Source organism: Oryx dammah, unplaced genomic scaffold (genome assembly GCF_014754425.2).
Source record: "Oryx dammah isolate SB20612 unplaced genomic scaffold, SCBI_Odam_1.1 HiC_scaffold_25, whole genome shotgun sequence".
NCBI classification, from domain to species: Eukaryota; Metazoa; Chordata; class Mammalia; order Artiodactyla; family Bovidae; genus Oryx; species Oryx dammah.
The window spans coordinates 61,503,646-61,530,825 of record NW_024070209.1 but is presented as its reverse complement, the minus strand read 5'-3'; the positions used below and the strand labels follow the sequence as shown (position 1 = coordinate 61,530,825).

Here is a 27,180-nt window from a genome sequence, read left to right as displayed (position 1 = left end):
CCAGGTCTTTAATGTACAATGTTATTTCTCATTATAGGACTACCATGACCACATAGCTGAAATATCAGCTAAGCTTGTAGCGATAATGGATAGCTTATTTGACAAGCTGTTATCTAAGGTAATGATTTATGGAAATTATTAAGCTTTGCTTAAAAGCATTGTAACTTTTCACAGTTAGTTCTAACAAGTTAAAATTCTTCAGAATTTAGGGAAAAACTTGAATGTTCAGATCACCCAAAGAGTTGATCTTCATTTCCTAAGGGATTTGAGGATAGGGATGAGGGAAGATGATTTCAAAGATGAGAGAGACCCTTTATTGAAGTAATTTTATATTAGCTGCATTGAAAATTATGTATCTTCTTAGAAACATATTTTAGTTTGAAAGCCTTCCAGAGATAGAATTGAGAAAATAAAAATCAAAATAGGGAAAAAATTAAATTATTTGTGATAAAGTGTGTTACTTTATTTTTTTAGGCTAAAAAGCAGAGCCTGAAGTGCTGGGTTATTTCCATCATAAATATTCAGTTTCAGTATTTGTTTCTTATTTGCTTCCCATTTTAAATAGGTCATTAAAAGTAGCACTGTTTTCTAAAGAATTCTTAATTACACAGGGAAAGTATCTTCAGAAAAATGTCACTTAATCAGGCCTACTCACTTTTGCCCTATCTCTCACTCTTTACTTTCCCTAAATTACTCAGTACATGTTTTAGAGAGAAAGCAGAAATCTCATAATTTGAGAATTTGAAGCTTTGTTTAGTTTATACTTTTGCCCCAGAGCATTTTCAGAGTAATCTCATAAAGCAAGGCACTTTGATATGCTTTTCCTTCCACTTGGATCCTTCAAATTCTGAGATGGCAAGAGCAGCAGACACATAAAAATTATAAAAAGACAAGATACAGTGGTGCCCGTTAACACACAAATCTTTGAGGTTGATAGTGAGAAAGCAGTGATTGGAAAATAAGATTGCGTTGTTTAATGTTCAGTTCTCAAACATTTTGGTCATAGGACCCCCTTTACATTCTTAAAAATAATTGAGGACCCCCAAATAGCTTTTGTTTATGCAGATATAGCTATTAGTGAGTACCATATTAGAAATTAAAACTAAAAAGATATAAAACTCATCTAGAGAAATGGTACTGATGAACCTATTTGCAGGGCAATAATAGAGACACAGATGTAGAGAACGGATTTGACACAGTGGGGAAAGGAGAGGGTAGGATGAATTGAGAGTAGCATTGAAATATATACATTACCATTTGTGAAATAGATAGTTGGTGGGAAGTTGCTATATAGCACAGGGAGCTCAGCTTGGTGCTCTGTGACAACCTGAGAAGGGTGGGATAGGGGTTTCAGGGGGAAGCTCAGGAGGAAGGGGATATATGTATGTAGATGGCTGATTCATGTTAAATGGCAGAAATCAGCACAACATTGTGGAGAAATTATCCTCCAATTAAAAATTTTTTTAAAAAAGAATAAAGAAACTTAAGGAATTTACAGTTGTGTGCAGACATACCTATATTATGCCCTCTAAATTACTAGTTTTGTGTGGAGAAAAATTGTTTAGAAATTCTCTATTTTCTCCATGGTTGTGAAATGCAAGCTAAATTCAAAAACAGTTCCATTCCACCAGTTTCCTCTTTGATATATGACATTCTTCTGTGTGCCAAAAGTCAATGAATAATGCATGTAACTACCCTAAGAAGTTTACCATCTAATACAGCAGAGGACTTAACACCTAACAATATAGAGTAAAGTGAAAGTGGAAGTGTTAGTCATTCAGTTGAGTCCAACTCTTTGTGACCCCATGAACTGCAGCGTGCCAGGCTCTTCTGTCCATGGAATTCTACAGGCAAGAATACTGGAGTAGGTTGCCATTTCCTACTTCAGGGGATCTTCCTGACCCAGGGATAGAACCCAGATCTCCTGCATTGCAGGAAGATTCTTTACCATCTGAGCCACCAGGGTGATAATGTGAAAGTGAAGTCGCTCAGTCATGTCCGACTCTTTGCGACCCCATAGACTGTAGCCTACCAGGCTCCTCTGTCCATGGGATTTTCCAGGCAGTAGTACTGGAGTGGATTGCCATTTCCTTCTCCAGGGGATCTTTCTGACCCAGGGATCGAACCCAGGTCTCCCGCAATGTAGACAGACGCTTTACCGTCTGAGCCAAATGTAGAGTAAGGTAAATGTTAAATAGTGAGACTAAGCAAATCCAAAAAATGCTGGTACTCTTAAAACCTTTTCTTTATTCTATCAAGTCATCCAGAGTTTTTTAACAAGAATTGGGGCTATGGCTAGACTTTTTCCTATAACATTTTATTGCATTCTTTTTGGTAAAGAAAAATAAAGAAAATAATGTAATGGACTTCCCATATATTTATCATGTGTATTTAACCATCATTAACATTTTTCCTTTTTTGTTGAAATATTTTGTGGTTAAATTGAGGCCCTGTAACATTTCATCCCTAAGTACTTAAGAATATATTTCTAAAAACTTAGGGAGGGATACTTTTTTATATAATCACATGACTATATCAAACCAGCAAAATTTACAATAATTCCTTATCATCTAATACTTATTCCTATTTGAAACTTATGAGTTGTCCTAAGAAGTTGTTTTACAATAATTTGTTTGAACAAAGGCTTTTACATGATCTACATATTACATCTGGTTATTATGCCTCAAGTCTTTTATAAACTTCAAACACCTCCCTCCCCATTTTTTATGTCTTTTTTTAATGTCAAGAATGTGCCTAGACATTTGCAACTTTGTGTTTTCTTTACTACCATCCCCACTGATGACTTTTCATGTTACCCCTACATGTTACTTTTCCCTGTATAGCACTCAGTCATGTCCAACTGTTTGTGACCCCATGACTCAAGTCTGCCAGGCTCCTCTGTCCCCAGGGATTCTCCAGGCAAAAGTACTGGAGTGGGTTGCCATGCACTCTTCAAGTCTCTCAGTTATGTCCATCTCTTTGTGACCCCATGGACTATACAATCCATGAAATTCTCTAGGCCAGAATACAGGAGCGAGTAGCCTTTCTCTTCTCCAGGGGATCTTCCCAACCCAGGGATCAAGCCCAGCTCTCCCACGTTGCAGGCAGATTCTTTATTGGTTGAGCCACAAAGGAAGCCCTGTATTATCAAGTCTGTATACCACTCCCTGCTCTACTTGCTTCCATGGGTTGCCCAGGAGTTTGGTCCAGTTTTTAATTCATACCAAAATAGCTGAGTGTTTGATTTGGGTTAGTCTCTCTCAATTTTTACCTTTTCATTTTCTTACCTGGAATTTTAATTTGGGGAAAGAGGAATAGCATAGTAATAAAATATAGGTTGATTCTAAGAAGCTAATAAGTAAGGGTATGTTTCCTTGAGCAGAATAAAGCATTAACATCTAATGATACTACTGGCTAGACTAATGTCCCAGCCACCATTAATTCATGTTGAGTTAAATTGTGTTAGGTTAACAGAGATACACAAAAGTGAAGAAAACTTTTATCTTGTCCTCAAATAGTAAAATATCTAGTATGATAATTATATCAGTAATTATTACAGGAGGTAGATTATATAAAGTATAATAAAGTAAGGAAATGATTCAGTGCTTTTGAAGCTTTTAATGTTTTGAAAGACATGGTTGTTAGCTGGGGAAGTAGGTCTGGGAAAGCTTAATAGATGAGGCATGCATATAAATTTTGCTTTTCACAATTAGGATGGGCTTCCCTGGTGGCTTGATGGTAAAGAATCCACTTGCTGATGCAGGAGACACAGGTTCAGTCCTTGGGTTGGGAAGATCCCCTGGAGAAGGAGATGGCAATCCATTGCAGTATTCTTGCCCAGGAAATCCCATGGACAGAGGAGCCTGGCAGGCTACATATGGTTGCAAAAGAGTCGGACATGACCTAGCGACTAAACAGCAAGTAGAGCCGATTAAGTTGAGGCAAAGAGATACACTGAGGTAACAGCGTGAGTAGACATATTGATTGGAATCATAAGAAGGAAGGTTAGTGTCAGGTTTTGGAGTTAGGTAGACCTAAGTTCAGAGAAGGCAATGGCACCTGACTCCAGTACTCTTGCCTGGAAAATCCCATGGGCGGAGGAGCCTAGTAGGCTGCAGTCCATGGGGTCACTGAGAGTCAGACACAACTGAGCGACTTCACTTTCACTTTTCACTTTCATGCATTGGAGAAGGAAATGGCAACCCACTCCAGTGTTCTTGCCTGGAGAATCCCAGGGACGGGGGAGCCTGGTAGGCTGCCGTCTATGGGGTCGCACAGGATCGGACACGACTGAAGCGACTTAGCAGCAGCAGCAGACCTAAGTTCAAATTTCATGTTTGTCACACATGAGCCATTGAAGAACCTTCGGCAAATTCTTAATTTATTTAAGCCTCAGTTTCTATCTCTAAATAGGGATGATAATAAAAATCTCATAAGGATGTAATGAGGATTTATGAGATAATATATGTGGAGCACTTTTCTTTTGTCATATCTTTGTATCTGACTAGAGACAGTTCCAGTAAACATTGATTGCTAATGCTTTTGCTGCTGTTTTAAATAATAACAAAAGTAAGTAATTCTGTATAGCTAATGTTTTAGGGTGGGTAAGCCCAAGAGTAGAGTGGGAGATATGTTGGAAAGGTAGAAGAGGGCTTTGACTACCAGTGGAAAGCTAAGCAGTTTAAGTCAGATTGATGGAGGTATAATTTACATTGAGTAAAAGTCATCCTCAGTATATAGTTTGATGAATGTTAACCTGAATGAGGTAGTAGAAGGACTACTAAACACCCTCTAGGGCATTTTTGAAGTTAATCCTTTCCCAATACCCCAAAACCATGACAACCACTGATGTGATTTTCTTCTACTTAGTTCTGTCTTTTCCAGTATGTCTTATAAGTGGAATTATACATCTTGTCCCAGGTTCCTTTCATTTAGCATAATGGTTTTGAAATTCATGGATGTTACAACATGTGTTAATATCTTGTTCATTTTTATTGTAAAGTGGTATTGATTGAAGTACTGCTATTTGTTTATCCATTTGATAAATAGATGTTTGGATTTTCTCCAGTTTCTGGCTGTTATGAATAATATACATTCATGGACACATCTTTGTATGGGCATGTGTTTTCTTTTGTGTAAATGCTTTAAATATATTGATGTTGGCATAGAAATGTAAAACTTTATGGCAACTTTATTAAAAAAACTGCCAAATTATTTTCCAAAGTGACTATACAATTTTATGATGTATAAGACTTCTGGATACTCTTTTATCTTCACTAGCTCTTTCTGTTGTCTGTTTTTTAACATTAGTCTTCTAGTGGGTCTGCATTGAGTGATATCTCATTGTGGTTTTAATTTCTATAATGACTAATATGTTGAGTATCTTTTCATGTGTTAGTTTGTCATCCATACTTTATCTGTGGCAGTTTTTTGGTTGTCACAGTTTCGTGTGGAATGGTACTAGTAATTAGTGAGTAGAGACTAAGGATGCTACCGAATATCCTACAATACACAGGACAGCCCCCACAACAAAAAATTATCTAGCTCAAAATGTCAGTAGTGTGGAGGTTTAGAAATTCTGACCTAGAGTACTAACTAATGTGTAAAATAATTTGAAAGTATAATTGGTGAGACTTAGTCACTGATTCAATACAAGGAAACAAAGAGAAGGGGTTAAAAACTTAAGTTGGAGATTTCAAGTCTGTGTGACCAGGAGGATGGTAATACTGGTAATAGTAATTGAAACAGGTAAGAGAGCAGGTTTGGGAAAGCTCATGGTAAGCTCAAATGTGGATTGGAGCATGTAATGAATAATAAAGGGGAGCATGTAATAAAGTGGTTCATAACTAGAGATATATTAGAAGTCATGGGATTGAACAATATTGATAAGAGAAACGTGAGGAAGATAAGAGAGGATTAATATTAAAGTTTCTTTGCACTTAGGAGCAGAGAAAGCAATGGCACCCAACTCCAGTACTTTTGCCTGGAAAATCCCATGGATGGAGGAGCCTGGTGGGCTGCAGTCCATGAGGTCGCTAGAGTCGGACACGACTGAGCGACTTCCCTTTCACTTTTCACTTTCATGCATTGGAGAAGGAAATGGCCACCCACTCCAGTGTTCTTTCCTGGAGAATCCCAGGGACGGGGAAGCCTGGTGGGCTGCCGTCTGTGGGGTTGCACAGAGTCGGACACGACTGAAGTGACTTAGCAGCAGCAGCACTTAGGAGACAGGAGATAGAAGAGGGGGAAGGTTAGGAGAAAAGGAACTGGGAAAGCGTTGTACTGCACCAGGATAACGTTTCCAGTGTGAGGTTGTGTGAAACACTGCAGAGAAACGAAGAAGGGGAACTAAAAAAGTTATTAACTTTGGAAATTAGGACCTCTTTAGTAATTTTTTTCCAGAGAGAAATTTCAGAAGATTGTTTATGGTAGAGGGAAGATTGTTTGAATGGTGGCAGGAAACGTATTTTAAAGGTTGAGAATAATGAAGGGCAGTATCAAGTTTAAATGATTGAATCCATGTATGGTAAAAGTCATACAGAAAGAATACTATTTTGAGGGAAAGCAGTGATGAAGGAAAGTTTTGAGCGGTATACTAGTTTACTAGGGCTGCCTAGTAAAGGACAGTAAGGGACTTAGTAAGGGACTTAGAACACAGAAGTGCATTGTCTTGTAGTTTTTGGAGGATAGAAATCCCAAATCAAAGTGTCCCCAGACCATGCTCCCTCTGAAGGCTCTAACAGAGAAAACTCCCTGGCCTCTTTCTAGCTTCAGGTGCTTCTGTCAGTTGTTGGCATTCCTTGACTTGGAGATGCATCACTTCAGTCCCTGCCTCTGTCTTCACATGACCATCTTCCCTCTCTGTGTTTCTGTGTCTAAATTTCCCTCTCCTTTCTTTTATAAAAATACCAGTCAGTGGATTTAGGGCCCACTCCAATCCAGTATGACCTTTGGAGGCTCCAAGTGGACATGAATCTTGGGGGGATATTATTCAACTCAGGACATGGGGGTAATTAAGATAAGGGGGTTTTGCCATTGTGAGATTATTCCATACCCACTAGGATGGGTAAAATGACAGTAACAAGTATTGGAGAGAATATGGAGAAATTGAAACCCATTGCTAGGTGGAATTGTAAAGTGGTACAGACACTTTGGAAAACATTTTACATTTCCTCAAAAGGTTGAACATGAAGTTACCATATGACCCAGTAATTCTACTTCAAGAGAATTGATAACATCTGTCTATACAGAAATCTATACATGAATGTTCATGGCATTATTATTCATAATAGCCAAAAAGTAGAAATGACCCAAATGTCTATGGTTTATTCATGCAGTGGAATATCATACAGCCATAAAAAGGATGACATACTGGATGCAACATGGATGAACCTTTGAAAGCATGCTAAGTGAAAGAAGCCAGTCACAAAAGCGATACGCTGTATGATTCCATTAGTGATGAGTGTTACCAGGAACTGAGGAGAGTGGGGAATGGGGAGTGCCTGCTAATGGAGATGGGGTTTCTTTTTGGGTTGATGGAAGTGTTCGTAAATTAGTGGTGATGGTTGTATAGCTATGAGTTTACTAAAAAACAGTTAATTGTATACTTCAAAGGGGTGAATTTTATGGTATACAAATTATATCTTAGAACTGTTAGTAAAAAAAGAAAAGGGGATATTTGATATACTGTAGGCTGAAGAGAGAAATCGTTGAGTGGTCATAATGTTGCTTGGTCCAGTCACATGATGACTTCTACATGGTTCTACTACTGCAATATATTGAAACTCATCATTTTAATAAACTATATGAGATTAATGCATCTAAAATGTAGTTATTTGGCCCAAATTTGTCTTATAAATGAAAATGATGTATAATTTAAGCTGTGAACTCTGTAATATGGGCCAAAAGGTGATTATCTAAATCATACCAGTGTACTGTTCCAGATGTAAGAATAATAAATGAATTTACCTAATTAAAAATTTTTAGTATAGATACTTGAAAACTAGGGTAAATATGATTATAATATTGGCCCACCTACAAAAGAAAAAGAACATTTTACTTCTACCAGTTATATTGATTTCAGATATGACCACTTTGAACACATTCTAAAAATCATGTTTAAAAAACAAACTGTTAATTTGAAGGGCCTACTTTAATGATTCATTATTCTATATTGAGTCAGAATCATAGCTAACATTTTTGAGTACTTCCTTTATATCACACACAGTTTTGAGTTCTTATGAACCATCTTTTAAAATCCTCAGAACAAGCCCTTTGAGATATAGAGAAGTAAGCTCACCTAATACAGAGAAGTAACTCACCCAATCTCACATAGGTAAGAATTTTAAGAGTTGGAATTTGAACCTAAGCAGTCCATCTTTTGGAGAAGGCAATGGCACCCCATTCCAGTACTCTTGCCTGGAAATCCCCATGGATGGAGGAGCCTGGTGGGCTGCAGTCCATGGCGTTGCGGAAAGTCGGACACGACTGAGCAACTTCGCTTTCCCTTTTCACTTTCATGCATTGGAGAAGGAAATGGTAACACACTCCAGTGTTCTTGCCTGGAGAATCCCAGGGACGGGGGAGCCTGGTGGGCTGCCGTCTATGGGGTCGCACAGAGTCGGACACAACTGAAGCGACTTAGCAGCAGCAGCAGCAGCAGTCCATCTTTAGGGCTTCCCAGGTTGCACCATGGTAAAGAATCTGCCTACCAGTGCAGGAGATGCAAGAGATGCAGTTCCATCTCTGAGTCAGGATCCTCTGGAGTAAGGAATGGTAGCCCAATCCAGTATTCTGGCCTGGAATATTCCATGGACAAAGGAGCCTGCTGGGCTACAGTCCATGGGGTCGCAAAGAGTCAGACCGTGACTGAGCAACACATCACACGGCCCTCTTATGAAGGGGAGCAGTCTGTGTTCTTAGCCACTAAATTATGCTGGCTGTCTCAAAGTAGATTAAAATTTTTGATGAAAAATTTTTGAGATTTGCATGAGTAGCACAGAATATAGTTGAAGTGTAAGCTTCAACTATATCAGAGTTAGATGTGTAAGGGCAGAAAATAATATGTTTTAGGGAACAGTGGGGATGGTACACATTACAGAGGACATGAATATAATTCTCATTATTTTTCCCTGCCAGTATGAAGTGAAAGCTCCCGTTCCTTCTGCCTGTTTCAGGAATATTTGTAAGCAAATGGCAAAAATGCATGAAGCTATATTTGATCTCCTTCCTGAAGAACAAACGCAAGTGAGTAGTAATTCCTAAAACTATTATATATATCATAATATACATGCAGAATTGAAGTGTTTTTATGTACTGTTGGCACATGTAAGCTTAGTTCATGTTCCAATATGATCATTATTATTTTTTTCCAGTTGTTATATTGACTTGTGGAACATGGATAGAAATTTCTGATTTCAAAGCCCTCCTTGCCCTGACAGACAAGTGCAGTGGTAGCTTTGCTCTGTGGTCAGCCATTCTAAAAAGCACATTTTTATTTGTCCATTGGGTCATCAGAAGTCCCAGATTCTACCATTATTTATTACATTATTGGTTTGAAAATCAGGGTTAGCATTTAATCAGTGAATAGTAGAATAAGTTACACATTGATTATAATCCAAATTGGATAGGGAAGGAATTACTGTTTGACTTAATAACTTAATAACTCAAGTCAGTATACCTTAATGTTTGTTAGGTCAGCATAAATAATGTGTAGTAGGCACAAATCAGGAAAAATAGCAAAATGGGTAGACTTGAGCATCTCTTGCCTATGAAGTATCCACCCTCTGCCTCTACCGTTTTCCCTACACTATCATCAGTGTTCTCTTCACTTTTCCATGACATTCCTACCCCTGACTTCCCTCAATTCCATTTCCTAGTAGTACTTTAAAGGCTCCAGTACTTCTTTTTTTCAGTCTTCTTTATCCACCTTAGTTTGTTCCCTTTATACCAGGTGATCAATCAAGCTTAGTTGTATTTAGGGTCTGGAAGATCCCCTGGAGGAGGGCATGGCAACCCACTCCAGTGTTCTTGCCTGGAGAGTCCCATGGACAGAGGAGCCTGGCGGGCTATAGTCCACAGGCTTGCAAAGAGTCGGACACGACTGAAGCGACTTAACAAACACACAGTGTTATAATTAGTACAAGCCTAGTTGTTATATGACTAATGATCTTAGCTTTCACTGGAATTTTTGCTCTTCAGACAAATTTCTTATTTCAGTTTGTCTCTAATTGGTTGAGTGCATAGCATTGGTATTTGGGAGCAAAGTGTAGGTTTGTAGTGTCTCTTCCCTGCTTTTTCTTCTGCTGGTCTCCTTTTCCACACCACCTTGAACTTCCATCTTATACTAGCTATTACCATCTTCTCATGTTTTCCTAGGTTTTTATTAATCATACTAACTTTATGAATAAATATCATCCACCATCTTTGGGGCTCACTGAGGACTTAGGAGGAGCTTTGAGATATGGAGCACCGACTAGGGTCTCTTTTTTCCTTTCTCAGTCTTCCTAGCCAAACCATCATTTTCATTCCATATGCAAGATCCCCCACATCTGACATTCCAACCTTCTGAATTTGCCCTCTGAGTTCTAATTCTGGAGCAGGACTTAGCCAGATCAGTGAGCTGAATACACAGGTATTTTGTGTATTTTTATCTGCATCTTCATTTAAAGTGAACTCTTTTCAAACCTGGGCACAAAGTATAAATTTTATGTCATTATTGTCATTTGAGTACCAGTGATTCCATAAAACTTTTTCATAGACGACTTTATATATTTTTGTCATGGAAAATATATTTCACAAAATTGTTTCCATGGGTTAATTTTATATAATTTCAGGTCAGGCATTTCCCAAAGAAGTACTGGGGCATTGCATTAAAAATCTGCATATGGAGCGATAAAATACTTCCAAGTAATTTAGAAGGGTAACAATAGCCTTCCTTTTACCATTGTGACTTTTTTCTCTGTCAGGTTCCTAGTTAATGCAGAATTCTCCATCTTTTCTCTATTCTTTTTACCTGTATGGTTCATCCCATTTACATATTCCAGAAGACTTTTAAGGGGCAGAAAGGCAGTAGTAAATCATACCACTAAAAGGAGTACTGCTGTGAAGGGCAAAAAGAGCTTTTACCCAACTAAGAAGAAAAACTATACTGAAATAGCAATTCTGTACTTTCAGAGGAGCATTTTAAAAGTATATGCCAAAGCAAAAAAATTTTCTCCAAATAATATTAATTACTTATATCTTCTGTGTCAGTAGAGCTTTAAGAAACTTAGTTTTGTTTCTTTTCCAGATGTTATTTTTAAGAATTAATGCAAGTTACAAACTCCACTTGAAAAAGCAATTATCTCACTTAAATGTGATAAATGATGGAGGACCTCAAAATGGGTATGTTTTCAACATATTTTTACCACATACTACCATATTGAGTTGTTTGATTAGTTTTTATTCATTACACTGTCCTTTACCACTGTAATCTTGCCAGGGCCCCACAGTTGTAAAATCAGCAATCTTTTGTCTTTTTTTTTTTTTTCTCTGTGGAGGTGCTGTGTCTCTATATCTATCTATCTGTTTATGTTAAAGTGTTTTATAAATGGTCAGTTAGTTAACTGACGTTACAGGTCTACTTTGAGGCAGTGTGCGTTAGTAGCACCTCCTTAGGTCTGTCATCCAGTAGTCTTCAGCTGTCCAGACAGGACTCAAAGTCCTACTTTGTACCTGTATGACCATGAGAAAGTCACTTAAACTCTGCCTTATGTATAAAATGAGAGTGGTAAAATCTCTTTAATTCCTCCACAGGGTTACAAAAAATAATGTGCATATATTTTCTTGTAAGCCATTGAACAAATTTTATGTATTATTGTTGAAATAATATGACATATAAAACATAAGATTTAGAATCAGAAAACTTGGTTAAGTTTGGCCACTTACTAGCTCTATAACTGAGCAAGTCACTTAATATCTCTGAGCCTTAATATTTCTTATATTGGGAATGATAAAAAGTTCTGTCACAGAATTTTTGTTAATAGCAATGTAGGTTAGGATATGAATTTAAAGATTATATAAAATGCAAGGCACTGATAATATAAGTTACACCTTAGTATGATTTCTGTACTCTGTTACCTATTCATGGATTTTTAGGAATGGAATATTTTTTTTTTCCCCATTAAAGACATTTCAGGCTTAAATTTCAAACTTATAGGGACAAATGTAAAAACCATATTTTGGAATCAGAAGTTGGCTTTGCCCTTAAAATAAAAAAGTATGTTTGACCCTTGAACGGTAGGGAAAGGCATTAGGTGTGCTGCCCTGTAGCAGTTGAAAAATTTGAGAATAACTTAAGGACTTTGCCCTCCATATATAGGGTTTCTCTGTACCCACAATTCCACATTCACATATTCAACCAACTGCAGATCGTATAATGCTCTAATATTTACTATTTTTAAAAAATGGACCCACACAGTTAAAACCTGTGATGTTGGAGAATACAGTAAATTGATTTTGCAGAAAACTATTTGTAAGCTTCAAGCTGCTGAATTTGTCTGCCAGGCTGAATTTAAGAGTTTTATACAAAAATCTGGTTTTCTTTTGATTATTACCTGGTTCTTCTTTTTTTAAAGAATTATTTTATTTTCAAAAATTTCAAAGCCACAGAAAAGTTTAATGACGGTATAATGAATACCAAATATCTCTCAGACACTATTCAAAGAAACCTAATACTGTTTTAAAGTCCCATTCCTTTCATATATTCCTACTTTTATTCCCATAACTGAATCTTGCTAGTTGGTTGTTTTCAGACCAGTAGATCCGAAGCATCCAAATTAATTCATCACCTGTTATTTTCTTTGTTAATATAACTATTTGGAGATTGGCACCTTCAAGATCTTCATTGTCTCACACTTTTAAAGACAGTAATACTTAGTAAATCAAATATGTCTTTGACTGATCCCTTGACGGATAGAATTTCCTGAAAACTTACCTCTAGACTGTAGCCAAAGACAGGAATTTTTTTTTTGAAATGGCTCTAAAATTTTACTTTTTTCAAGCTGAAATTAGGACATAACATAAAATTAAACATTTCACAGTTAAAAATTCAGTGGCCCTTAGTGCCTTCACAACCACCACCTCTGTGCAACCACCAGCTTTGTCTAGTTCCACACATTTTACAGAATGAAGCAGGGCAAAGGCTAATAGAGTTCTGCCAAGAGAATGGACTGGTCATAGAAAACACCCTCTTCCAATAACACAAGAGAAGACTCTACACATGGACATCACCAGATGGTCAACACCGAAATCAGATTGATTATATTCTTTGTAGCCAAAATGGAGAAGCTCTATACAGTCAGCCAAAACAAGACTGGGAGAGGACTGTGGCTCAGATCATGAACTCTTTATTGCTAAATTCAGACTTAAATTGAAGAAAGTAGGGAAAACCGCTAGACCATTCAGGTATGACCTCAATCAAATCCCTTATGATTATACAGTGGAAGTGAGAAATAGATTTAAGGGACTAGATCTGATGGACAAAGTGCCTGATGAACTATGGATGGAGGTTCATGACATTGTACAGGAGACAGGGAGCAAGACCATCCCCAAGAAAAAGAAATGCAAAAAAGCAAAATAGCTGTCTGAGGAGGCCTTAAAAATAGGTGTGAAAAGAAGAGAAGCCAAAAGCAAAGGAGAAAAGGAAATATATATCCATTTGAATGCAGAGAATAGCAAGGAGAGATAAGAAAGCCTTGTCAGTGCAAAGAAATAGAGGAAAACAATAGAATGGGAAAGACTAGAGATCTCTTCAAGAAAATTAGAGATACCAAGGGAACATTTCATGCAAAGATGGGCTCGGTAAAGACCAGACATGGTATGGACCCAACAGAAGCTGAAGATATTAAGAAGAGGTGACAAGAATACACAGAAGAGCTGTACAAAAATGGTCTTCATGACCCAGATAATCACAATGATGTGATCACTCATCTAGAGCCAGACATCTTGGAATGTGAAGTCAAGTGGGCCTTAGGAAGCATCACTATGAACAAAGCTAGTGGAGGTGATGCAATTCCAGTTGAGCTGTTTCAAATCCTGAAAGATGATGCTGTGAAAGTGTTGCACTCAATATGCCAGCAAATTTGGAAAACTCAGCAGTGGCCACAGGACTGGAAAAGGTCAGTTTTCATTCCAATCCCTAAGAAAGGCAATATCAAAGAATGCTCAAACTACTGCACAATTGCGCTCATCTCACAGACTAGCAAAGTAATGCTCAAAATTCTCCAACCCAGGCTTCAATGATACGTGAACCGTGAACTTCCAGATGTTCAAGCTGGTTTTAGAAAAGGCAAAGGAACAAGAGATCAAATTGCCGACATCTGCTGGATCATCGAAAAAGCAAGAGAGTTCCAGAAAACATCTATTTCTGCTTTATTGACTATGCCAAAGCCTTTGACTTTGTTGATTACAACAAACTTTGGAAAATTCTGAAAGAGATGGGAATACCAGACCACCTGACCTGTCTCTTCAGAAATCTGTATGCATGTCAGGAAGCAACAGTTATAACTGGACATAGAACAACAGACTGGTTCCAAAGAGTAAAAAGAGTATGTCAAGGCAGTATATTGTCAGCCTGCTTATTAACTTATATGCAGAGTTCATCATGAGAAACACTGGGCTGGAAGAAGCACAAGGTGGAATCAAGATAGGCGGGAGAAATATCAATAATCTCAGATATGCAGATGACACCACCCTTATGGCAGAAAGTGAAGAACTAAAGAGCCTCTTGATGAAAGTGAAAGGGGAGAGTGAAAAACTTGGCTTAAAGCTCAACTTTCAGGAACAAAGATCATGGCATCTGGTCCCATCACTTCATGGCAAGTAGATGGAGAAACAGTGGAAACAGTGGCAGACCTTATTTTTTTAGGCTACAAAATAACTGCAGATGGTGACTACACCCATAAAATAAAGACGCATACTCCTTGGAAGAAAAGTTGTGACCAACCTAGACAGCATATTAAAAAGTAGAGACATTACTTTGCCAACAAATGTCCGTTTAGTCAAGTCTATGATTTTTCCAGTAGTCGTGGATGGATGTGAAAGTTGGACGATAAAGAAAGCTGAGTGCCAAAGAATTAATGCTTTTGAATTGTGGTGTTGGAGAAGGCTCTTGAGCATCCCTTGGACAGGTAGGAGATCCAACCAGTCCATCCTAAAGGAATTCAGTCCTGAATGTTCATTGGAAGGACTGATGCTAAAGCTGAAACTCCAATACTTTGGCCATCTGATGCAAAGAGCTGACTCATTTGAAAAAAACGTGATGCTGGGAAAGATTGAAGTCGAGAGAAGAAGGGGACGACAGAGGATGAGATGGTTGGATGGCATCACTGACTCAGTGGACATGAGTTTGAGTCAGCTCTGGAGCTGGTGATGGACAGGGAGGCCTGGCGTGCTGCCCTCCATGGGGTTGCAAAGAGTTGGACACGACTGAGCAACTGAACTGAACTGAAAGTTGTTACTACCTCAAGAGGAAATCCCAGGCCTGTTAAGTGTGCATGCTTGTGTCCAACTCTGCGACCTTATGGACTGGAGCCTGGTGCCCTCCTTCAGGGGATCTTTCCTACCCACAGATAGAACCTGCATCTTTTATGTCGCCTGCATTGGCAGGTGGGTTTTTTACCACTAGCACCACCTTGGAAGCTCCATTAAGCAATGTTCCTTTCCTTCTCCCCTTTCCCGCACATTTTCTTTTTAATGTGATTTTCTTTTTCTCTATTTTAAGACATTTAAAAAATATGGAGACATATAGAGAATATTTGTATTTCTGTTACTTAGAATTGATCAGTATTAACAATTTTAATTTTCACTTGAAAACAAAGTTCAGCGTTTTTGAAAATTGGCATTCCAAACAAAGCTTGAGTACCCCTTGACCCCTATCTTGAGTCCTTTTCTCTTTTTCCCAGCCCTTCGGCAGTGTTTCTAGTAAATCTGGTCTATATCCTTTAAGTTCTTCTCATTTACCTCTTCATCTCAGAAAAAATGTGGAGCTGCTTTATTATTTACATGATATTTTGTACATACACTGCTTGCTTTTTCTATTATTTATTTATGCTGATATATAAAAATCATCCATTTTTTATTGCTTTATTGTATTCCTCCACATGAATCAACCATATTAATGTATCCATTTCACCTAATGATTGATTTTAGTTTATTATTTTTTTCCATTACAATCATGCCACAGTGAAGATCTTCCCTTATACATGTCTAATGATGTGATGTTTTCTTTAGGGTTCATATCTAGAAGTGAATCAGATGTACATTTTCACTCCACTAGGATTTGCCAGAATGCTCTCCAAAGTGGCTGTACCAAGTTTACATTCCCTTTTATTCTACATCTTGCCAGCATTTGCTGTTACATTTTTTAATTGCTGCCAGTCTAATGGATACAATGGTATTTTTTTTTGATTTGCATTTCCTAATGTCTGTCTTCACATATTTGTCATTCAGGTGTTTTCATCTGTGACTTTTTGTACTTTGCCCATTTTTTATCTGGGTGTTATTTTTTTCTTGCTGATTTCAGATTTTTGCATATGCCTTCAAATTAATCCTTCATTGGTTACATATATTGCACATATTTGCTTTTCTTTTTTGTCCTTTTAGCAAACAAAAATTCTCAACTTTGATGTACAGCGTATACTTTCTATGTACTTTCTTCTATAGACTATAAATTGTAAAACATAACTTGATCTTTTAAAATGGAGATTTATGTTAATTTTGTTTAATTTTTAATGTAGGAAACTTGCCTTAAAAAGACTTTGTTCTTTTCTGAGCCTCTGCTGTTAGTTTCAGTGTATTTACTGATCCTATTATCACAGAAAACATAATTTATTCTTTTATGAATTATAAAGCACTCTGAACCAGAAATTTCAAACAAAAATATGGTTGTAACTAAATTCTGCCATGTGACAAAAGCTGAAACATTAAGTACACAAGTACAAAGGTATCTATAGACTCTAGTACATAAAAATATCCTTCCCCCTTTGTAGTCCAGCAGTCTAGACCTTACATGCTCTTTAAAATATCAAAGCTGCATTTCCTCTTTCTTTATAAAATATTAAATCAAGATTTTTTTTTTCCTCTGTGGGCCACATCTGTCAACGTATACGTCTCATCAGACTGGTCCCTATTTCTTGTGTGTGGAGCTATGATATTTATCTGAGCCTTCTTTCCAGGAGTGTTTTTTCAAGGATAAGCATTAATGCGACAGCTAAATACTCAAAAGTGTAATTCTTGGCTTTTTGTCAAGTATTGTTATATTATCAGTATCAAGTTTTGTATCCAGTAGTACTTACATGTGAGTACCAGCCTTCATTTTTTTTTAAGATGGAAACCTTGTCTTTTTCTTGAGTTCACTAGTGACATACACATATACTCTAGTGACAACTGATCCAAAAAAAAACTTACACCATTATTTTTCTGTTTCATACTGTTTTAAGATAAATTTATTTGTGAAACTGACTCCAATCTTTTGGAGAGACAGAATTGTTTCAACAAAACTGTTGAAAGAGACAGCATTATATAATCTAACTATATGATAGTAGGAATCTTGACATTTGGTCCCTAGGGCATCCAAATTTTAAATCACAGTCAGTCTAGAAGCTAGGATAGGTCTTTTACTTTGTGAGCACAGCTACTTTATTTGAAATGAAAGCATGAGATTAAAAAAATTTTCTCTCCAATGTTTAGGTTGGTCACAGCAGATGTAGCTTTTTACACTGGAAATCTTCAAGCCTTAAAAGGCCTTCAAGATTTGGACCTAAATATGGCCGAGATCTGGGAACAGAAAAGGTGATGACATACTGGAAAACTGGGTAGTTCATCTGACCAGGGGATGTGTGTTTATGATGGAAACATGGACGCCTGTGACTCAAGAACTGAATCTGGAGCCCACAGTGAACCGGGATTGGGAAAGGGGAAAAGGAGTGTGTCAGTGTTGGGAAAGTGGGATTCAGTGGGATCTACAAGGAATGCCATTTGTGTGCTTCCTTCAGTGAGGAGTAACTGATCAGGTGTCTATAACATTTTTCATTCTCTCTGGAAACAGACTCAGGTTTCTTTGGACCAAATCCAAAAGAACACATAGCTGTAACACAGCTGTAGTTGACTAGAATGCTCTGTATACTTTATATTAAAAAATGCTTTGCATTTCTTCCAGTGCAATGAAATTCATATGGTGTCCCACTTTATTTAATGATGGTACAATTTAAAATATTAAAATCTTACTCAACCTCTGTAGAAAGTTTTCTCTATGAAAGTAAAGCTGTTTGAAAAATTATTTTTTTACAGATCTTTCTATAAAAAATAAACATCTTTTGATTGCTTGGATTTAGGAATTCAGTTTTTGTTTTAGTGACCAATGTTAAGTTTCAGGCTTTGTGTGTTGCAAATTTTATCTTTTTATCACCGCTCTATGTCAGCTGCGTAAAGCCTTCCAGAATAGTCTAAATACTTGAAAGGCTGATCACAAGTAATAATTAAAGAGTAAGATTTTGGTGTTTATTTATGCAACTATTAATTTAAATACTTATCAGATGTGGTATATGAAAGCCTGCAGTTTAACAGCTGTATTTTTATAAAAGTATCTATGAAGGGTTGGGGTGTTTCTTTCCTTTTTATTTTTAGGAGCAAGAATACATTTTCATATATTCTGCCTAATTTTGAGTTCTCATTTTAACGTTTAGATAACGTTGAAGTATGCCCCCCGCCTCCTTGGGTTCTTTTTTGTAAGTTACTTTCAGTGTGTATATGAACAAAGACCAGGGATAGATAGAACTTTTAAAATATAGGCTGCTGTGTTGGGGCCAGAAATATAAGGTGATGAGTAAATTATTTAAATTAAAGACTTTTATAATACCTACCTTCAAAATTAGAATTAAATGAAAGTGCCTGTGCCTCACTTCACACCAGGAATCTTGCCTAACCCTGTCAGAGTGCCTAACCTTGTGGTGATTATGTACAATGAAATAGTCTTATTTTGTGCTCTTTGGTTTCCTAAAAGGAAAGCCTGTTTTCTTTCCTTTATCCTTATTACAGAGGTATGTCATTGGTTCTTAAACTGTCTGTCTAAAATAAAGCTGTAAAAAATTACCAGACTTTAAAAGACAAGTTTTTTTAATAGTATACAGTAAATTTTAAAGAAAATAAGCAGCTTACTCAAAAACAAGCATGGAAGAACTGAAAAATGTAATCGATTCTTAGAGAAAAGCCAAAATTCAAACTATCAGCAGACCTGGATTTGGAAGGTTATTCAAGAACATTTTCAGTGACAGCAAAGCAGCTTCAAGCAATGAAGCTTCAAGGAAAGGGAACTTTTTATAAAGTTACACCCTCACCCTGCTATACTAGAGAACAAGGATGTGAAAGAAATGCACTACCTCTGCCCACCCCACCCCCTTCAGCTGGGAAAAGAAATACCACTTTGTTTCAGTAAATGGAGAGTCTGTGGAAAGCATGGCAGGCATCCCAGTTTCAGAACTAGATGAAAGATATACCTTCAAGTTTAACTCCTATGGAAATAATGACGTGGTTAATTCTCAGAAATGTAAAAACTGGATTTGTTAGGTAACTGGCCAGTGAGTACTTAAATATTCCCGGAGCAAATCTTTCAATTGATAGAGTAAATCTTTCAACTGTTTGGCAAGAGTAAACCAAATTTTTTCTTCAGTATTTCATAAAGTTAGCTTTGAAAAGTATGAGTGTACACATGTATTGCTTCACAGCTTTATTTTTGAAATCACAAGCAGTTCAAAATGACCATCACTGAGGCCTCTGTTAAAAGATTTTCCAGCAGAGCTGCCCCAGTTTTAAGATTAAACAATATTGCACTTTCAGATGAATTAACTTTCAGGATCTTCTTCCAAAAAGAAAAGTATTGCTTCCATCTGTGCTTTTCTTAGACTAAAAGCATACTGCAGAAAACTCTACTTTAAAAATTAACACTGCAGGGTACAGTAACATAGAACAGTACCTGCCTATTTTATAATCTTAGAGGAACTTTTCATTGTGAGAAACTGTTTAGCCCATAATGAGTATAAAGTGTATACAGTATTTTTCATTTCAGTGGTCCAAGATACGCAGGTTCCCAGATACAATCTTGTTCTCTAATACTGCTCCAGGTGGGATGTCAATTCGGTCACCGTGATTTGCAATGATGATAACCGTTCCCTAAGGGACAGAAAAAACAAGAGTAATTGAACGGCAAGCTGAAATGCAGTTGATTTTCATACAGTTATCAAGTTTATGTAGAACTTCACTTATAATGGAGTAAGCATATTTATAAGCAATATGAAATATGAAAACCAAATGACCTGTTAAGGAAAACTGTAACGTGTCCTGTCACGATGCTGGCAGTAGTTCTGGCACCATCTCTGATAAGGAGGCAAGGAATCTAGGAGTGGGAAGTGGACCAGTGCCACAGCATGACTGGCCCTTTCAAAGAGCTACTTGCAAGGCCACCAGCATTATCTGCCTTCAGAAACTACACGGTGCTCGGTTTTTATCTCCATACAGGTTTGGTTTTTTTTTTTTAAAGAACAGTTTAATGATTCATATTTAAGTAAAGATAAGGCAGTATCAGCAATAATTATATATAAATACATATATCTTTTTGTTTTTTCAAGATCTTGAAGTCACTTTAATAAGAACACATGAAATCTAGGTATGAAATTAAAAAAAAAATACTTGATTAGGAAAAAACTGTTGTATCTTTGGTTCTGAACTTGAATATTCATACCCATAGTCCTTCCTATTCCTTATGCTAGGCTGGAATGATACTCAAAGTACCCAAGCACTGTAGTAATGTGAACGAACATCTTCATACTGATGACATTTTACTTTAACAGGAATAGATTATAATCAGTATAAATGGAGTTGTTATTTTTTTCTACTTTCAAATAGTCATCTTTAGTGAATGCTAATTTATCAGTGATTCGATTTTAAAGACTGTCATATTTCAATAAAATAGTACCAATTCAATTATTTAATAGTGTTTGCTTTCCATTTGAATGCTATGTTCCACAAAATTCCTATACACAACAATTATGATTATATTTTAACTATGTTGTATGTCTATGGATGACAGTATTAATACTAATGTTGAAGTAAGCTATTTCATTTTGAAAATGCATATCTTATAAGCAATCTGGTACAGAGTAAGAAGTATTCCTTAAAATAAAGGTAAATTTAGGACTAGAGGATGAAACCTGTCTTATAAAACTATAAGAACTATAATTTTCATCATAACACACCTTTAATGAAACATTCTTGCCAAATGTCACATCTCCTGAAACTGTGAGGTGATCCAATTCAAGCATATCTGGTATACTTTCAAATCTTCTTAGATAATCCTGAACCTGAAAGAAAAATGGAAACATAAAAATTGTTTCAAAAATGGGTTAACAGAATAACAGGGATTAAATTAACAAGGTTTACAGTTCAAGTTTACTTGAAATGTAAAACATTCTGTTTATGGCTAAGCTCAGGCCTTTTATGGGAAGAACCCTATTTATTAAGGACTCACTATGTGAGTAGTGAGAGTTTATATAGCCTGTGTAGGAGAGACGGAGGTAAACTCTGTCCCCACAATCAAGTGTTTACACTACAGCTGAGTAGATTGGACATTAAAATAGTAATAAGTAAAAAATAACCACCATGCTAAAAGCCAGGTGAGTGGTTCACATAATCTGGAGTTGGAAAAGAGATCATCATGGTTTGAAGCAAGCTAGACTGGAGCTGGGCTTTATGAAATGGGTAGGATTAACAAGAAATGGAATACAGTTCCGGAAGAACAACAACACAAAGTATCAAGATCACTATCTTTGCCTCTTCCTTCCTTAGATTTACTGGCACTAGAAATTGTCCTCTATGGCCTTGTTTCCTATTTTGCTGAGAAACACAGAAGCAACAGGAAAATTTACACTGGCCTTTACCACTACCACCCACTAGCTCTGGAGTTACCTGTCCCTCCTAGTTCTGGGGTCGGACCATTCCTATTTCAACTTAAGACGAACCCTTCTTATGGTTACTGCCCAAAGACACTGTGAAGCGATGCTCCTCTCTGCCTCTTCAGTGCTCCTTCCCTCTTGATTCTATCAATTCCCATCAACGTGTGAAAGTGAAGTTGCTCAGTCGTGTCTGACTCTTTGTGACCCCACGGGCCTGCAGGCTTCTCCGTCCATGGGGTTTTCCAGGCAAGAGTACTGGAGTGGGGTGCCATTATAGAACATGCTATAAATTCTCCCAACTTAGAACTCGAAAACCTTATATCCCTCTCTACCTGTAGACTCATTTTTACGTTTTTCTTTAAGGCAAAACTCTTGAATAAGTTTTCTCATTCAGTATCTTCAGTTTCTCGTCTATTCTCTCTCAAATCTATGCCAGTCAGGCTCCAGAACCTCTATACTGTTACAGCAAATTGTGAGTTCTCACTCATCTTGAGTTGGCCACAGCACTTGACTACAAATGACCAGTTCCTCTCTCGCGAAGCATTTTCTTCGTTTGGCTTCAGGCCACACACAGCCGTGGTTCTCTACCCAGTTCTTCATCTGCAGCTCTGCAGCCACCTTTGCTGCTTCCTCCACCACACCCGCATCCTCTAGCCTTGGCGTTCCTCAGGGCTCAGTTCTTGACTCCCTACCACACCATTAACTGCCTCATGATCCTTATGGTTTTAAATACCCAGTTATAAACTGACAACTCTCAAATTTACCTTGTTTCTAGATTTTTCCTCTGACCTCCAGACTCATATATTCAGCTTCTCCATTTGAAGGTCCAAGTACACTATCTCCAAAATTTAACTGTCCATTATGCTCCCCCTAAACCTGCTCTATTCAAGCTTTCCACACCCTCAGTAAAAGACAACTCCACATTTCCAGTCACACAAGTCAAAAACCTTAGAGCCATCTGTACTCTTCTCTTTTACCCTCCTACCCAGTAAGTCCTGTAGGTACAACTTACAAAATATTTCATAATGTTAACGTTTTTCACTATTTCCCCTGCAGCCTCTCTGCTCCAAGCCAGAATTCCAGCGACAGCCTATTCCCGGGTCTCCCTGCTTCCATCCTTGCTCACCAGATTGGTCACTTCATCCCTTCATTGACTTTCTCCAATGGCTTCTCACCCCCGAGAAGAAAAAAGCCACACTCCCAATACTCAGTTACAAGGTTCTACACAATCTGGCCTGTTATGTCTTTGACCGTCTATCTCCCACCCCCATTGCTCACTTGCTCACTGTGCTTTAGGAACCCTAAAACATGTTCTTCCTCAGAGCAACTAGCCATTGCCCTCTCAACCCCTGTTCTCAAACTGAGACAGCCTAAAGTTCTTATCTCTTGCAGGGTATGGATGAGGCTAGAAAGAGTGGGAGGGAAGGAAGGGAAGATGAGGTTAGGTGGAAGATGGTTAGTAATTCCATCTCAGGATCTGGGAAGATGGCGGGTCCATGTAGCACCATGATTTTCCCAGCCCGAGCAGGCAGATGAGGGAGGCACCAAAGACAAGGAGACTTCTAAAATGCATGATGCTGTCCTGGAAATTCCAACCCGGCCACAGGACCCAGAATCACAGCCCAGGAATGAATAAGGGCAGTGCAGATATCCGAGCCAGGTGACACTAAGCTTCAAGTAGGACTAGAATAGACTTGGATGGCATAGGCCACACAAAGGCTGACCCCTGTCACTTCATTAGCCTCACAGCATTTTATGTGATTAGATTTTTTTGGATTCCACTTAACACATCAGGGTCAGGTTTTACTATGCTTGCTATTCCTCTTGCCTAGAATATGCCCCAGATGCCTGCAGATAAACCTCTGAGGCCACCCAATGTAAAATGTCACCACCACCACCACGCCCACACATTCCCCACTCCTTTATTTAGCATTTGCCACCTCTTGGCATATTATACCTTTGACTTACTTGCTTCTTACCCCACTAGAATATCCAGGAAGGCTAAGATTTTAGCCTGTTTTATTTACTGCTAAATACCTAGAACACTGCCTTGCGCATGGCAGAGGCTCAGTAGATTTTGTTAAATCAGAATTAACATTCTCTCACTGATGAGAGCAGTAATGGTCTTAGACAAGACATAAGACGTAATATCTTAAATGGAAACATTCTTTACTGCTCTATATAGCAAGCAGTTAAAAAGTGAGTTACATCTTCCTCTTCTATGGTTGATTAAAAGATATCAGAGTTGGAGGAATATAATAGATTAACAGCAAAGACTAATCAGACTCCACGTGTGTATCCTATCTTTCTAATTACACATGAAGAAATACAAATTCACATGTATATCATATTTATAATTACATACCTTTGTGAAAGAACTGCCTAATTTAACCAAGGGCACTGTAGGAAATTCCCGCTTTTCACTCATTGTCAAAGATCCTGCATTAAGGCTATAGAGGTTTGACATCACAAGCAAGAGATCTGACGTGGTTTTGACAGGCAGAAAACGGCTTCTAGGAACATTAATACCTAGAGAGTTCTCAAAACTTTTAATGGCAGCCCCTACTGCAGTCTCTAACTGAATGACATTCAGGCCTCCATCCAAAGTCTGTAAGAAAGGGAACAGGAGAAAGAAACAGGTTTTAGTAACTTGGTTCTATATGGGCTAGTTATCTGGGGAGTGGTTTCAGAGATCCACTGAAGGAAACAATTTTGAGAGCTGATATCTCTGAAGCACTGGGAGATGCTTATACATATGTGATCTTTTTCAGCATCATAACTCTCTTGTTCGGTAACATTTCCACTTTACAATAAAGAGCTGAAGGTTCAGAAAACCCATGCAGATGACTGTGGCCAAGAGGCCTCTAAGTACCAGAGCATGAAGACTGAGGTAGATCCTCTACTTTGGGCCCCAGTGCTCTTGCCGCTACCATAGCCCAGGGTCAGGTAGGGACACCATGGATTGCTTGGCAAACTAAGGGATGGGTGTCGACTCAAAGAGAGGGCCAGGAACAGAAGAAACTAACTAGGCCAAAAGGAGTGACCCATGGACTAGATGGGCCAGAGGCAGTGGACAGTGAGTCTGTGTATGGTGTGCTGTGACTGGAACCAGGGAGCCCAGTGGTCTGCAACTTTTGCTTACCTTTGGATTTACAATGATTTCCATGTCAATAGCATTCTGCTCCTGCAGTCTTTTAACTGCAGCAAGAGAGATCCATAGGTTGTTTGTGTTAAATATTTTGAATTTTGATACAGATTTGAACTCATCAACATGTGCTTTTGGCACTTGAGCAATTTCCACCAGTCTCAGTTTGCCTTCATACTGAGTGAGTGTCCCACCCTAGAAAGGCAGAGAAAAGTGAGTGCTTCCACACGGCTCCCAATTATAACCAAAGCACATTGTTTACAGTCTATGAATGATAGAGAAAAGTCACTGATGACAAAATCCCCCAGAAATAAAAGGCAATGGCAGTGATTCGATCTGCGATACAAAGTAACACATGTATAAAAGTAGAACCAAAGAAAATAATTCAGGTTGTCAGTTGTTTTATACTCCCTCTTGTCCATAATAAAAGTCCTGGGGGTACCTCACTGTTCTCCTCACTTTCCAAACAACTGTTCCAGAAACAGACATTCCTCTTATTCTCAAACCACCGTCCATCACCAAAAGACCAATCCTGCCACCTCAGACCCTGCTCTGACTGCCTCTGGGATAAGGGGAGTAAAGTCAAGACAGAGGCACAAGTGGAAGAGAAGAGACTTCAGAGTGGCCTTAGCCTAGAGGCCGTGAGGTGCAGGAAAAGGGGAATGTTCACTCGTGTGTGAGGGGGACATCTGCAAGAGAAACAGGACCCAGCCCAAGGACCAGCCATAGTATCACACGCTGCCCACTTTCCTTACGCCCTGAGGCTAAGTGAAAAACCTTGTGTACTATTTGATCAAAGGCCAAATATCATCATCACTAAACATGCAAAATGAAATAAACTAACCTTTGCTTTGTATAAAACTGCTCTTTGAGGTTTGTAACAAAAAGATATTACAGTGATAAAATATATACAGAGAGAAATACATACTGTAGAAATAGAAGTAAATTTCCATTAAAAGAACAATTAAAAACACTTAAGCATCCAACTAGAAGAATATTAATGGTTGGAACAAACACAGTGTTTTCACATATGTTTCAGATAATCCTATAAATATGTGTGGAATTGTTTTTTAGTTAAAATTGCCCATATAGATTGTTTGAAAAAGAAAAATGATTTTACTACTATTAAATCTGGATGTATATTATACACTGTTATATCAGATAGAACTTAGGGTACTCTAGAACACTATCCCACTCTAGCTTACAGTGATGTTATCAAGCTTCTAAGCTTAGAAACTTTTCAATAAAGAATTGCAACTATGAAATGTGAAGATGTAAATCCCCAAACTGCTTCCTCTCAGTATTTACCTTTACATCCGCTCGGGTTTTATTTGTGACTTCCATGACAAATTCACAAGGTTTTCCATTGGGTGGGTTCATGAGATGATTAAGAATATAAAGATCCACTGTGGCACCCAGATTATCTATGTTGGACACAAAAATATATTCTTTGCCTTCTCCTATAAAGGTGTCGAGCAAACCAGAGTTGTAGAAACTGGCATAAATATCTCCATGACCCGGAGGATACCAAGCTTCTGTATTTTCCCCTGAGTATGATACATTCTTTGCTACAGGCAGTAATGATTCTTTATTAATCCTTGGGTACCTTAAGAAAACAAAATTTCTTTTTCAGTATCAACTCTGTAGAGTATTCCAGATCTTCGAGTAAAAAACAATGCATGTAAAGTTAAATAAAATTTCCCTCCTTTTCAATCCATCATAGTAATTTAATCGTAAGTCAATCTATTTAAGAAAATCTCTCATTATCTGTGTTGACCAAAAAACTAGCTTCCTATATAGTGATATTTGCTGCAAAAAAGAATTATTCCATGGTCATTCAGATGGGAAGACACCCTGTATTTTTAAGATATTCATGTTTTATGACTCTTCAAAAGGAAAGACATATTAAGTAAATTTTCTCAAACTTATTTGGTGGTGAGGTTGTTCTTTTCCTTGAAAAAAAAAGGAAATGCTCTCTATTTGGGAAATGCTGTCCATTCTCACCAATAGATATATTCAGGGGTGGTTCTCTTCCTTTCCCAGAAAATC

The 27,180-nt window shown here is 37.7% G+C and overlaps 2 protein-coding genes across 9 annotated transcripts in view; one reads left to right on the top strand and one right to left on the bottom strand.

Moving 5' to 3' along the window:
• Window positions 1-19,131, top strand: part of VPS54 (VPS54 subunit of GARP complex) — a 76,017-nt gene extending 56,886 nt beyond the window's left edge. For 2 of the 3 annotated variants that reach the window (XR_005718284.1, XM_040224026.1), the window contains 4 exons: window positions 38-118; window positions 9,139-9,246; window positions 11,291-11,385; window positions 17,731-18,369. Coding sequence is in view for 2 of the 3 variants with exons in the window: in XM_040224026.1 (XP_040079960.1) it covers window positions 38-118; window positions 9,139-9,246; window positions 11,291-11,385; window positions 17,731-17,836 (390 nt within the window). In the remaining variant the exon portion in view is untranslated. Of the gene's footprint in view, window positions 1-37; window positions 119-9,138; window positions 9,247-11,290; window positions 11,386-17,730 lie in introns of all 3 variants that reach the window. The other variant, XM_040224025.1, reaches the window with a different exon arrangement.
• Window positions 19,132-19,748: 617 nt separating this feature from the next.
• Window positions 19,749-27,180, bottom strand: part of UGP2 (UDP-glucose pyrophosphorylase 2) — a 60,314-nt gene continuing 52,882 nt past the window's right edge. For 5 of the 6 annotated variants that reach the window (XM_040224035.1, XM_040224037.1, XM_040224032.1 and 2 more), the window contains exons 6-10: window positions 26,440-26,737; window positions 25,129-25,326; window positions 24,352-24,594; window positions 21,291-21,395; window positions 19,751-20,208 (exon numbers count right to left, since the gene is read on the bottom strand). In XM_040224035.1, the coding sequence (XP_040079969.1) occupies window positions 20,101-20,208; window positions 21,291-21,395; window positions 24,352-24,594; window positions 25,129-25,326; window positions 26,440-26,737 (952 nt within the window). In that variant the 3' untranslated portion in view covers window positions 19,751-20,100. Of the gene's footprint in view, window positions 20,209-21,290; window positions 21,396-24,351; window positions 24,595-25,128; window positions 25,327-26,439; window positions 26,738-27,180 lie in introns of all 6 variants that reach the window. The other variant, XM_040224031.1, reaches the window with a different exon arrangement.